Source organism: Marmota marmota, unplaced genomic scaffold, assembly GCF_001458135.2.
Source record: "Marmota marmota marmota unplaced genomic scaffold, marMar, whole genome shotgun sequence".
Classification (NCBI taxonomy): Eukaryota; Metazoa; Chordata; class Mammalia; order Rodentia; family Sciuridae; genus Marmota; species Marmota marmota.
Genome location: NW_026000240.1, coordinates 31,537,264 through 31,552,017, shown reverse-complemented (window position 1 = coordinate 31,552,017; position 14,754 = coordinate 31,537,264). Strand labels below are relative to the sequence as shown.

The 14,754-nt window shown below is 36.2% G+C and overlaps 1 protein-coding gene across 1 annotated transcript in view; it reads right to left on the bottom strand.

Moving 5' to 3' along the window:
- The window catches only part of Mrpl3 (mitochondrial ribosomal protein L3), a 42,734-nt gene extending 29,698 nt beyond the window's left edge, over positions 1–13,036 (bottom strand). The window contains exons 1-5 of the mRNA XM_015487060.2: positions 12,760–13,036; positions 11,591–11,775; positions 10,357–10,448; positions 8,482–8,580; positions 1,500–1,599 (exon numbers count right to left, since the gene is read on the bottom strand). Of these exons, the coding sequence (XP_015342546.1) occupies positions 1,500–1,599; positions 8,482–8,580; positions 10,357–10,448; positions 11,591–11,775; positions 12,760–12,854 (571 nt within the window). The 5' untranslated portion in view covers positions 12,855–13,036. The remainder of the gene's footprint in view (positions 1–1,499; positions 1,600–8,481; positions 8,581–10,356; positions 10,449–11,590; positions 11,776–12,759) is intronic.
- Between the last annotated feature and the right edge of the window lie 1,718 nt (positions 13,037–14,754).

Genomic DNA, 14,754 nt, shown 5'->3' with positions numbered 1-14,754 from the left:
ATAAGTCATTAAAAAAATTAAAATTTTGTGATGAAATCTTTCACAGTATTTTGTTTATATATATTAGATATTAACATTTATTAAAACTACTTAATTTGGCAATTATTAACAAATACTTACAAAATATTTACAAATACATATAGCTAAAAATGCAAAAGTATTAAAGAAGGCCCCTGACCTTAAGAAATTTATCATCTTGGTAAAGAATCAAATTGATACAGCCAAAAAAGAGATAAAAACAAACAAACAAAGAACCCAGGAACCAATGTAACTAAAAACTAATTTCAGTTAGTTTGCATAATAGTAGTAAAGTACACTGGGATTTCAGAGAGTAGTTTTCTTTTTGTTTTAAACTTTTAATTGTTGTTGTAGATGGACAGTATGCCTTTATTTTATTTTTTATGTGGTGCTAAGGATTGAACCTAGTGCCTCACACATGCTAAGAAGGTACTCTGCCATTGAGCTATAACCCCAGCCCAGTAGTTTTCTTTAAGGTAGGACATAACCTGGATTTACCTGGCAAGAGAAAGACCTTGAATTAAGAAAAAATAGGGACTTAATCACATTGCCTACATATATCAAAATCACAATATACCCCATTAAATGAATATGGTTATCATCTGTCAATCAAAAATATTAATTTAAAAAAAGAAAAATTGGGGAGATTCCAAGAATATTACATAGGGTGCATTTCTATGAAGCTGAATGACTTAAATTGCTATTTTACCATTTTTGATTCATAAAAACAATAACTTCATATGGTTAGAGCAATCGCAAAAGTTGGTGTGGATTCAATTTTTATTCTTACTCTAAATGTGCACAAAGGGTTTAAGAAAATTAGATGAGTTAATGCCAAAGATTTATTTAAAACCATTTCAGAGCAAATTATCTATAATTCAATTTACTTTTTGCCTTCAAGATATAAAAGTTAAAAATTTCTACAATCTTGTTAGAATTCATATTCAAGAAATCGGGGGGCTTTTAAGTTCAAAAACATTAAAAAGCTGCATTTGTGACAGATAAAATCATATATCAAATTCTACTTTCTGACATTCCATGGATCAGGTAAAACATTGTGGAAATTTTAAATAAGAATCTTAATATTGTAGGTCACTCTCCAGTTTCAGGCTACATTTTCTCACTAAAGAGAGCCTAGTTATTCTTCACATAACAGAATGCCAGCCTGCAAACAATGAACCTTGAATTTTAAAAGTTAGTGTATTTATTTGAAAGTGGCTTTTCCAAATAAGAAGCTCTACATTAAAAACAAAAGTGTTCCTCCCTCTCTCACAGAAAACAAAGAGTCCCCTACAGCTTTCTCCATTTATAAGAGACAAGGAATTGTTTGTTCCTAGTGATTAAATCAGATGGTATCTTATATTTAAAAATAAAGTGTTTGGGATTTGTATTTTAGATTCAGCTTTATTGAAATAGCTGACATTAAACAAGTCACATAATTGGGTATTTTTACCTCCCTCCTCTCCCCAACCTCAGATTACCTGGTTTAATTACAGCATTATCTGTTACATTAAAGATTTTAATTTTCTGTTTTGGTGGCAATCCAAGTTCTCGGTAAAATTTCAATACAGATGTAGGTTTCTAGAGGAAAAGTGGTGCACATTAGTAATATATTAAATGTGAAAAGTAGAGATTAATATATAGAGATCCAAGTCACATTACAAACATGTGAGAAAAAAATGAAAGCACACTATTTCCCTATTGAACAAAGCGCACCCTATTCCCTTCATTTAAGGAAGGTGAGATTTACATCTATGATCCATTGTAACTCTAGGAACAAATAATCTTATTGCTTAGGATCTAACCATCTATACAATTTTTCAAAAAATAGTATACAATAAATCTTTGTTCTGTAGTAAAGACAGTTGTGCCCTGCTCTTATTTGATTGTTTTAGGATAAGATCTTGCTAAATTGCCCAGGCTGGCCTTGAACTTGTGATTCTCCAGTCTCAATCTCCTGAGTAACTGAAAATACAGGTGTGCATCACCACAACCTGTTTTACTCATATTAGAATTCTGACTAGATACTGTATCAAGGACCACAACCCAGGAAATCAACTATTTGTCTACTCTGCACCTATTCTGAAACAACTGGAAGAAAACACAATAGGTCACATTTAAATGTCATGGCACACTTTAAAGTAAATCCCAAACGTGGTCTGACCAATAACCACATTTCTCTGGTTAAATCTTTCTTACACACTCCAAGGCAATTAAGTCTGTTATGGTTTAGATATGTGCTGTCTCCCAAAAGCTCATGTGTGAGACAATGCAAGAAAGTTTATAGATAAAATTATTGGGTTATAAGAGGTGAATTAATCCCCTGATAGGGATTAACTCAGTGGTGATTAAAAGTGGGTAGAGTGTAGCCAGAGGAGGAGCGATCACTGGGAGCGTGCCTTTGGGGTTTATATTTTGTCGTGGTGAGGAGAGGTCTCTCTCTCTGCTTCCTGGTGCCATGTTCCCAGATGCTTTCTTCTACCACATTCTTCCACCATGATGTTCTGCTATACTTTTTGCCCAGAGCAATGGAGTCAGCTACATGTGGACTGAGAACTCTGAAGCTGTGAGCCCCTAAATAAACTTTTCCTCCTCTAATTGTTCTTGTCAGGTCTTTTGGTTGCAGCAGTGAAAAAGCTGACTAAAACAAAATCACATCCTCTTCTAAAATCTACAGCACTGTTCCTTACTTCCCCTCTCTCTGAGCTGTTCAACTTGAAGAATCAAGAGAACTTCTTCATGTTCCCACCACCAAATAAGTCAAACTACCTGTCCCAGCACTCCTGTACTGCTATCCTCCCAACCCACTCCTGGTTGCACATGAAATGTATATGGTGAGCTTTTAGAAAATGTCCCAGTCTTCTGCTGGGAGACTAACTTCACTGCTCTATGGTGGAGCCCAGGCACCAGTATTTTTTTAAAGTATCTCATGAGTCCACACCAACCAACGCTTTCTTATTAGTGTATGAACATGTCATAATAACCCACATATTAAAACAAAAAATTTTCCTTGACCATATATTCTTCAGCTATTTTTTCTGTTCCCTTTTACAGCAATGCTCCTCAAATGCTCCTCAAAAGAATTGCTAAGTCTACTTTCTCTCTACCTATTCTCTGAATCCACTTTAATCAGGTGCTCTCAGCTCCTAATATTCAATATAAAGAGGCTTGCAAGGTAATCAATGATCTCTACATAGTCAAATGCACTAGTTAATACTCAAATACAATGGTCAATGTTGATCAGGGATAGTCAACACAGGTGACTACTCCTTCCTTGAAAGACTTTCACCTGGCTTCTAGTCATTACTCTCTTAGTTCTCATATATGTAAATGGCTTCACATTTCTAACTTAATTTCAAATTATTTTCTGAACTATAATTTACAAGTCCAATTGCATTATCTCTACTTTAATATCAAACAGCAATTCATACTTAACATCTAAAATTGACTCAACTTCCTCCCAAGACTGCTTTCTCTTAGTTTTCCAAATCTCAATAAATGCCAACTTTGGTTGTTTGGGTTAAACTCTGTGGTCACCCCTCTCTTTCACATGACACAAGTTCTATTTAAAAATTCAGCCCACACCAAATTTCCTACCTCCCCTCCCCTCCATACCACAATCTTTTGCCTGGTCCATGTTTCCTTATTCCTGATTCCCTGGTCCATTCTCAATTCACAGGCTGCCATAATCATTTTAAAACTTAAGCTATGTCATATCTCTGTTGTGTCTTCCACCTCAATGCAGAATTAAGTCCTAAGTCCCTGGTTTATAAGGTTCTACACAATGATCTTATCTTCTACTCTCCTCTTGGCTCACCCTGCTTCAGAAGAAATGAACTCCCTTACTGATCTAAGATCATATCCAACACTAGTTTCAAGTTCTTTATGTATACTATTTCCCCTGCCTGCTGAGCTTTACTGCCAGAATTTTGGGTGACTTGCTCCCACATTTACTTAGGTCTTCCTCTACATATCAATTTACCTTTTCTGAATTACTCTTATCTAAAATAGCACCACTTCTGTCACTTGTCACTCACTCAGCTGATTTATTAATCTTCAAAGATTTTAAATATTATATTTAATCTTCAAAATAACTTTAAATATTGTTTTATCTTCTATAGAATGCTACCCAATCCCACAATATGTAAGCTTCCTGAAGGCAGAGACTTGTTTTACTTGCTACTGTATCCCCAGCTTCTGGTAGTTCTTATTGTCTGTTCTTCTCCTCAATCCTACTTTTTTTCCTGCTATTATAAATATAACTACAATCAATATCTCTGAAAATAAAATTTTATGAACATCTTGTTTCCTTATAATAATGTTCCAGGTATCTACCCTCCCCTTAATTAACTTAAAACTCTTGATATAGATTGCTATAAGACTTGCCAAAAAAAATATCATTTTATATTTTCTGATGTAAAGAGTGCCTCTTTCATCAAAATATAACCAGCACCAGTATATCTATTTCCTTGCTGTTTCCTCTTCCTCAACTCTCCCTCTAATCAAAAAGAAGGACCTGCAGGCCCCCAATGGACCATAGTGTCCTGTATATCCATACCTGTGTCTGTCTATGCCACTCTTAACTTATAATCTCCTTCCTACCCAGCACCTCCAAATGAAGATCATTAAAACTGTGTTACATATGTTTCTTGTTCCAGCTCCAGTTATATTTCCCATCCAAATCCTCTGTGAACAGCCTTGCTAGAATCCATTGCTCCTCTGTCTACACCAACCTAGAACCTGCATATACTACTGTTCAAATCACTTATTTATCTACTTCTGTGTATCTTTGCCTGCCTGCTGGCCTGTGAGTTACTTATATGGTTTTATTATCTCCATTTCTAACTTTAGATCCAAGCACGTACTGACAGTTTAGACAATGAAGTATACAAAGAAGTTTCTGAGAAGAATTCTTTCCTTGACTTAAAACCTAAAAAGAACTAAGTAACATCTACTTATTATTATTTTTCAATTTTAATAAAATTGAATATTTAGATTTTTTTCTGTTAAAATCATAATATTACAAAACTAATGAGGTCTCAGTCATGAGAAAAATGATCAAGTTAAGATGAAACCATCTTTTCTTTTTAAAATGTTCAAATAAATGATTTCAAGACAATTTTAAAGACTGGCAGCATTGTCATACTCGAATAATCCAATCGATGAGGATGCATTTCCCCCACCTCTTCAAAGTTCTTTGTAATTATCCTTACAACAATGGAAATGCTTCTCTGCTCTTAAGATGAATTGATTTGATCAACCTGTAAGACCACTGAAGTTCCTATTTTCTCTTCCTTAACACTCCCTCTTATCAAAAAGAAGGACCTGAAGGCTCCCAATGGACCAGTAAGTTCCTTATTCAAAATAGTATGTACTATATCAGTTTTTATTTATAAGATACAAAAATAGCAAAAATCAAACAAGTCTAATTCCTAGAGGGCACAAATTCCTCAAACAGTTCTAGCTCTATTAGATCTTACTTTAAAAGAAACCCTCTATGATCAATTTGTAGCTTTATTCTACTTTATAGAATCTATTTGCATAAAATATGCAAGAGGACGGTTATGTACTTCAAAATCTCTTTCCTTTTCAAACAAAATTGCTTTATTTATAAAGAATCTGAAGCTTCATATTCACATCTCATTCTAAAAAAAGGTTACTTATAGGCAAAGCTTTTTTTAATACTGTAATAAAAAACCTATATATTGAGGAAATCACATAAAAAGGTCCTTTGCAGTGCTTCCTACCTGAAGAAGGGAATAATTACATGAAAGCTCCTGTAAGTTGAGAGCGGCAAAATCCACAACTTAAGAATATAACATTCCAATCACCTTACTGTGAAGAAGATAAAGCTATAAGAACGTGAGAAAAAATATGGGGACCATAGTCTTGAGTATGAAACTACAATAATATAATTTCTATAGTATTTAAATTACTAATACTATGTTATTTATACTAATACTACTAGTATTATTTCATAAAATCTTACCTATAACACATCTTCATAGCTGAGTAAGACAGAATAAATTAAACTGAGCTCCCAAGCACATTTGCTTTGGAACTTTTGTTTTTTTTTTCTTGAGAATTAAAATGTTCAGAGAACCAAAGTGAGACTTCCAGAATTAGAAGAGGATTTAGAGATCAAGTCCTATTCCTTGTTTTATGGGAAAGAAGATGGAAGTTCTAAAGATGAGTGGGGCTGGGGATATAGCTCAGTTGGTAGAGTGCCTACCTCACATGCACAAGGCCCTGGGTTCAATCCCAGCAACACACACACACACACACACACACACACAAAAAAAAAAAAAAAAAAAAAAAAAAAAAAAAAACTAATGACAGAGCACAGGATTGGAATTCAAGTCTACATCCACTGGTTCCCACTATCTCTTATTTTGGAAGAAGCAATGTTCACAGATCTGTTGAAGCAGAATAAATTATCCCAACCCAGTGTCTGACTTACAAAGAGCAAGGCCATAAAGTTATGAATTTACAAAACTGATAATGAAAAAAAATTATACTAGTTATTACAGAAACAAAGTAAAATCAATTAGAAAGCAGTAGTATTATGCCAAACCAAAGAATTAGTCACATGAAGCCTGGTACACATTTATACAATTAAAAAAATTCAAACATTTGATATTTTTAAAGTTTCCACAAATATCTCATTGTGTTATTACTGAAACTTAAGTTTGATAGGTACTTAACTGTTAAGAATGGATATTACCAGGAAAAAAAAAAAAGACTATGTTACTGTAATATTCAAAATTAGCTAACTTCTCTAACACTTATGAAACTGGCCAGTTCTATAAGACGACTCAATCACTATTGACAAATAAATATTTTTCACTATTAATAGGACAACTTCATCTGGATTTTTTGGAATCACCTCAAACACATCTTTCCTCCAAAGCTTTCCTTTCATTGTCCCTTCCCAATTTATGGCATCAGCACTGACTCAGATGCTTGTTTACAAACAGTTCTATGCCTGAGTCCTTTTACCCTCATCCCCATACCCACTCCGTTTTTCACAAGTCTATTCAAGGTATCAACTATCTCCTAGTTTCTTAAAACAACTTCCTAAAAGTACTCCCTGAAACCAGACTCTTCTAATTGTAGTTAACCAAGATAACAATTTGATCCAGTTACTTCCTTGGTTAAAAAATTCAAGAAATTTCCTTGAAGTCTAAACTCCTTCACACCCATCTTGACAGTTATTTTGCCATTCTTGTTCACTGGTCCACACCTGCATCTGCAACCACACACTAAGATGCAGCCATATCATACGTCTCTTCCCATGTACACGTGATCCCACCTGTCTCTGGAGAAACCACTCCCACTGGCATGCCTTCAACATTTATTTTCCTTTCTTGGTCTGAAACCACTTGGGATTTTCCAAGGAAGAACTGGCTATCTCTAGTTCTGTGCTTCTTGGATTTCTAATAATATTGTACTAGACTGGATAATTTATTTGTTCATCTCTCTTACCAAGAAATGGTTAAGCACATAGGATTCTGGAATCTGTCACTATTCCTCTTAAAAATAGGCTATCCTGAGTGAATTATTTAACTGCTTCAGTTTAAGAGGCTTAAAAGGTTACTTAAGGCAATAAATGTAAAAGGCTTAATGCTTATGTAACTAGCATGTAATAAACACTCAACGAAGTTAACTATGACAAAGAAATAATGGGCAAACAATAAACATTTGCTAGTTTTGATAGAAGGACAGTATGGGGTGCATGTTCAAATCATAAACGACCTATAATGAAAAAGTGTTTGCTTAGGGGTAAGCAATATGTTCTAGTAAATCTAAAGATGTTTTGTTAGTGAAAACCATCACTTTACCTAAAAAGTTTTTGCTTAGAGTTACACAACAAAAACTGCCCCACTAATTGGGCAGTCCCCCCCCCTAATTTAAATTTCAGTCAACATTCTATTAGTAGTATACTTAGAGAAAAATGTTTTATTTAAAAAAAAAAAAAAATCTGATGAGGGTTCCTACACAGCTTTCTCCCAAAAGCTCCTTCTAAGAGATAAAAAAAGGAATCCTTACATGCTGTTGGTGTCAAATGCTGAGTCAATCTCCATGGGAATAATGGAATAAAAACAACGAAATAACCAAATTTATTGAGTGTCTATTATATTTCATGCAAATTTGAAAAACATTTAATCCTTGTGACAAACATTATCAGTTCGCATTTTTTTTATCTTCATTTTACAGATATACAAACACTAACATTAGAGAGGTAAATCACTTGTTCCAGATGAAGGGGGAGGTACTGGAACAAACTCAAATTCCCACAGACTTCTGAGCAAAATGGCCCTGTTTGACTGCCTCCCCCCAAACACAAAAGTTTCCTCATGGATAAATGCAAATTTGTAGCTATAGAATGATCTCAAAACACGAAAGAATAAATATCTGAAATTAATAAAATGTACTAGTATAGGAATGAAAATATATCCTTACATGGAAATGTGATACAGTTTTTCCTCCTACAGTCAGGGCCGCGGTTTTTCCATTATGGTTTTCCTTTGGAGTATATTTTAGAACATGGCAATCTTGTACCTAAAAAAAAAAAATAAAAGGGTCAAAATACATTGAGGACCTAGGATAATTAGAAATTCTCCAAAGTTATTTAACTCATCATCCCTGTAATGCCAATCACAATCTTAAAATATACAACTAAAACTTTAAAAAACTGTCAAATACAACAAACAGAAAAGCACATAAAATATAAATATACAATGAAATGAATGCTTATAAAGATTCAAGAAGTAGAATCCCCAAAACTTCTGTGTATCTCCCAATCATATCTCTGCCTTTTTATTCCAGAGCAGGAATAAAAGTGTGGGCCCCAGACAATCCACAACATCTGTGAACCTGCTAAAAATGCACTCTCCAACTCTAATTCAGATCCACTGAATCAGAATCACTGCTATATAAGACCTCCAGATGATTCCGAGGCTTACTACAATTTCAGAAGCAGTGCTCTAGAAATAACTCTTGACATTTATGGTAATCACTTTTCTCTATGATTACTATCTTTGGGAGGACTGCCTAATAACGGATCTAGTGTTGTCTGGTTTAGACTGTATATACTCTTTCATGTCTTCTGTTGCTCAACATGGTTTTGTAAGGTTTCTCTGTGTTGTGTGTAACTCTACGCTGTTCATTTTCATTGCTGCATAGCATTTCATTTTGTGACTATGAAATGATTTATTTACCCATTCTAATGCTAATGGACATTGGGATATTTCCATTTCTGGAGCATGAAGTGTGATGCTGCTGTAAACTGTTATAAAGAAATCTTGGCACACACTTGTTCAAATTTTCCAGTAGCACTTGTGAAGGGAATTGTTAAACTATCTAAACTTAACTACATAATACTGAATTATTTTCTGAAATGGCTGTATCAATCTACAATCCTACCTGCCATTCCTGAAAACTTTCAAATTTCCCAAATGAGTCAAAACCATGGTCCTGTACTTGATCATTCAGAACCAATAAAAATTTATGAAGGTTTGTAGGCTATCTGTGTCTTATTAGCATTCTAAATACTTAAGAGTACTTAATTATCACCACTTGTCTAATTATTTGTCTGAGACTAGGTCCCAAAGATTTAACTGAGTTGTTCAAAGTGACTGGGACAGTGATATTCTCCTAATGCTCTTTCTATAGTAATGAAGACAGCAGTTGCTCAATTTCTAGACATTTAATGTTGTTTCAAGTGCCTGATATTTATTATCTTGTGCAGTCCTCTCAATAGCCTTCTGAGGTAGGTCAGAATTATTTCTTTCACAGAATAGAACTTATCTTTTACAGATGAGGTATGGTGCTCCAAGGAACAAAGTGAATGTCAGAACCAGGATTTAAACTCAGAGGTATGCTCTCCCAGGACCCACTTTCTTAACCATTCAAGTGTACCTCATCTCAGTGAACAAAATGTGGCTTCTTCAGAGAAGAGTATATTACATTCTGTTGTTAGCAAAGAGATCAAAATTATAATTTGGAGCTGAAAGAACTCTGTAAGTGGAAATAAGATGGGATCAAAATGTTTTCCCAATAATGAATTAAACTGGCAAGTCTGTGAGAAGCTAGGTTTGCACTTAACCCCAATGTACAGCTGCAGTTATCCCAATACCAGTATCAGGTCACTGCTCAGGCAAGATTCAAAACATTCCTGAAATCATCAGAAGAAAAGTTCTTTGATATTATCTATGTCTGACAATACTCTTTTCTTCACCACACTATTACATGTTTCAGGATACAAAAAAATAATCATGAAAGTCCAAAGAGATCTTGACATACTAAAATCACTTTCCAGTTTTGTTTCTTTTTTACCTGAAGTAATGTGACTGCATGTTTCTGACCATCCTTAGTCCACAGAGGCATCATACCCAGTTTCACAGCAATAAGGCCAACTCTAGAAGAACCTGGAAATTAAAACAAAAGCTTCTGAACACTTGCCAATATGATCTAATAGTCTCTCCTAAAATCTGGTTTTAATACAAGGAGCGGGCATATAAAAAAATATGCTAGTGTGGTCACAGAGTAAAACAAGATTGATCCTTACAGATGTAACAGATGCCATGTCTTTAACTATGCCTGGCATAATATATTGATATTCATAAATGTTTGTAAAATGAACAAATGAAAGAAAACTGTACCAAATAAAGAAAATAAGGTAAGCTGGCATATTCTGGTTTTTAAATAATAGCATATACATAGGATACATAAATCCATCATTGTGCTTATGTAGTATCAATTCATGCCCAACTTTATTAATCAAAAAACATCTACTGGGCTGGGGATGTGGCTCAAGCGGTAGCGCGCTCGCCTGGCATGTGCGGGGCCCTGGGTTCGATCCTCAGCACCACATACAAATAAAATAAAGATGTTGTGTCCACCAAAAACTGAAAAAATAAATTAAAAAAAAAAATTCTATCTTAAAAAAAAAAAATCTACCACTTAAATTCTAAGAAGGTATGCTACAACCAGTTATAGTGTTAAATATGCTAATTTCTATCATAACACTTACATTAGTTGCATAATCAGCAAAGATGCTCTACTAAGAACTTTTGGCTACTATACAATCAACTGTCACAATATATCCAACCAGAGACTACAGACTCAATGGGAAAGGCCTTTTTTTTCTTGGTCTGGCCACACACGGGTTTAATATCTCACCAGATACAAAGAGCTAATATTGGGGTCATTCTTGGCAAACCTAAAATGTTGGAACATCCCAACTGAAACCATTTTTTGTGACACATTCAATTTTTACATCATATTCTACCCCTTCTTTGCTGATTTATTTTGTGTTCTGTTTATCTGAAGAAAATGAGAATGTATGCAGAATGAGTCTCCTTTCACCTCAAAACAGTTTCTTGAGGAGGTGTTTCACTAACAGATTAGGAAGCCAGAAATAAACTTGCAAACCAAATCACAATGAAACACACAAACTGAAGACATGAACCTTAATTCAAGAGATGAAAAATTTATCCAGCAATCCCTATAATTTTAAATATGTCCATCCACACAAAAATTAGAACTCATCAAACAAAAAAAGAATTACCTGGTTCCCAAGGATGTACAGGCCATGGTTCATCTTTCAGAGGACTCATTTTACTTGCTAATTGGGCTTTATCTTCATCAGAGACCAACTGCTTAACGAATGAGGCATTTTCCTCAGAAAGATGCTCATACCACCAAGTACTACTCTTGCCATGGAGACCTCTAACAAAAAGCCAGATGTTTGTTCTGTAAAAATGAAAATTAATGTAAATCACAAATCTTCCATTTAATGTAAGAAAGGGAGGCCACATGTTAGAAAATGTAGTTGCAGCCTGAGGAAAGGGTTTGAATTGTGAATCCCTCCCACCCCCTAATATTCTTTATGATCACAATGGAGCTCACATTTTACCATGAATGGTTACCCTGGAAGAAAAGTTCTTAATCTCCTCTGGGATAAACCAATTCCTGATAAAGTAGTTCTACCTAGACACTATCCCATTTGAAGTCATTATCCCATGTGTATTTTTGAATGTGTATCTTAATAGTTTTATATTCAGTGGAGGTGGCGGGATGCAGCACTGATGTTTCTCTAAGTTCATCTCCTCCCTGCAATGACACGGCCTAGGCACACAGACATGAAGAAATTGGTTGGCGTCACAAAGTTAGAAGACCCCAAAAGACATGACCAGGTGAATATATCAAGAGAAACCTTAGTGGGTGACGGTCAGAAAGGAGGTGTGTTATTTTTACATGGAGGGGGGTCAGAAAAGAAAGCTTTTGGCGGTCCATTCCCTTTTGTAGTTAGGTAGAGCTAGGCTAGAATTGCGATTTAACAATATGTGTTAAATGACTGTGGGCAAGTTGCTTTCCCTAAGTTTCCGTTTTACCTGTAAACCGACGATAGTTTGCTCACATAAGTGCAAACGTGCACTACACTTAACAGAGCGTCTGACATATTTTACATGCTCATTAGCTGGGGGATATTATTGCCACTGATAATATTCGCAGCTAATCGCCTGTTTATAAGCATTTTAAAATACATCACACCTTCAATCCCTTAGGAGATGCTTTTTTAAGTTAACGCTCTTTATTATTCTGTGCCTCACTTCTGGACAGAGCCCCTTCCTCCTCTAGACAGGGCAGGCCCCTCCGCGCCAGGCTATGACACTGCTCAAGGACGCCGCTGTGCAGCTGCACGACCCCTACACCCCTTCTCTTGTTCGTACCTACCTACACCCCATGCTCAGGTTAGCACCCAGGCCGCCGCCGCTGGCGCAGCCCAGCACCTGGGCGCCGGCCTGAGCCAGCAGCCTCCAACCTGGCATGAAGCGGCCGAGGAGGACTCGGTTCCCGACACCTCCGGGTGCTCCGCCTCTGTACTTTAAAAGCGTCCACACTCAGGCACCACGCGTTCCTAGCTGCCCTGGGGCAGCACTTATACCGCCCGTCTGCTAACGTCCTCCGCGACAGAAAGAGAGGAACAGGAGCAATTTCCGGCCCGGAGCAACTTCCGGTCCGTTTCCCAATGAATTCCGTGCACGAAGGTCAAGCCCCAGAACTAGAGTTCCTCTTCCACAATAGTCCTATTTTGGGTCTGAAGAGGGTGCTGCGTGGAAGGGATGCTCACGTGTGCAGGGGTGGAAGGGTGCAAACGTCTTCAGGGGTGCGGGGAAAAGGATGTTCAGAGTTTAACTTTTAGAAGAATGAGAAGAACAAAGGACAGGCTTTCTGAGAAAGCTAATGAAAGAGAAATCCCTTCGAATAGTGCTCACTGTAGGACAACTCACTGTGCTAAGCAGTGCTTTGATAATCTTGTATTGGTTAATCCTCAAGACATTTCTGAAAGGAAGTTGTTGTTTTTATTTTATAGATATATATTTATATATTAGAATTTAGGTGTGGGTCCAAAACAACACATCTGGCAGATGGGCAGAGTTGACACGGAAATGGGACTGGCTTGTATTAACAATAGAATATGACCAAAGTGAAGTTGTGTGACTTCCAGGGCTGGATCATAAAACCTATTGCCACTTTTGTCTTAAGTCTTTTGGACTGCTTCCCTAGGAAAAGTCAGTGTTCATGTTCTGCAGACCCTCATACAACTCTGTAGAGAGGCCTTTCACCTGTGTGTGAATCATGAGTGAGCCATGTATGAGCCATGTATGAGTGGATCCACGAGCCCCAGACAACCTGGGGAGTTCAGGTGACTGCAACTCATGAATGTCTTTCAGCCTGAACCATTAGCCAAGAAGCTCCTGAGTTCCTGATCAGGCACAATTGCTAGATAAAATAAATGCTTAATGCTGTTTGTTACTAAACTTCAGGGTGATTAGTAATGCAAAAAGAGGTAGCTAATGTAGCACAAACCAACCCCTGTGTTCCACATCCAGCCTAACCAGTATGTATGTCCTTTGGACATTCATTCTACTATAACCAAGTCAATTTCCTTATTTGTCAGATGAGTATTTGTAGAAATTAAAAAATATCTTAAAAGTTTAGCTTTTTAAGCTTCCTCTCTTCATTTGAGATCTGAATATCATATCCTTCATTTGAGGATAGCCTGTCTTGCAAGGTTCAGGCAAGGATCAATTTGTAGCTAGTACTTGAACTTCAGTCAGTAAGTCTCAAAACCTTTACTTTGCTTGTCCTTTCATTCCATCCATTGCTGTTGCAGTTACCTTGGACATTTCTCAATAACACTTTAGACCTTGGAGGAAAAAGAGTGTATATCTCTTCACCCTACTCAAGCTATCTTTACAGTTACTTAAGAAAGGTCCTTCATTCAACAAACAAGTCTTGAACTGAGTTACATTAAGAAGCTGAAAATAAAAAACTTCCCTATGATAGCTAGCATTTCTTGTGCATATAGTATGTTATAACATGTGCTCAGTGTTGTGGTAGTTCATCATTCAAATACTACGGAGAGAATACCTGAACTCATATAAAGTTTAATTAGTTTGCTATGGTAAGAAGGAAAATGCACCTGGGGATGCTTCTATGTGAGTGAGTTGGGAGGGGCTTTTATAAGATTTGGACATATGCTGAGTGATGATAGGATATGAACAGGGAAAGAGAGACTTGTTTTGGAATGGATGTCATCAAGAAGCAATGGTAGTTCAGCAATTAGTCATCTCAATTTTTGTTCTGGAGACAAGAAACCAAGAATGGAATTGGATATGATGATGAAAGTAGCAATCACTCAGAAGGAATTGGTAGTCATTTTGT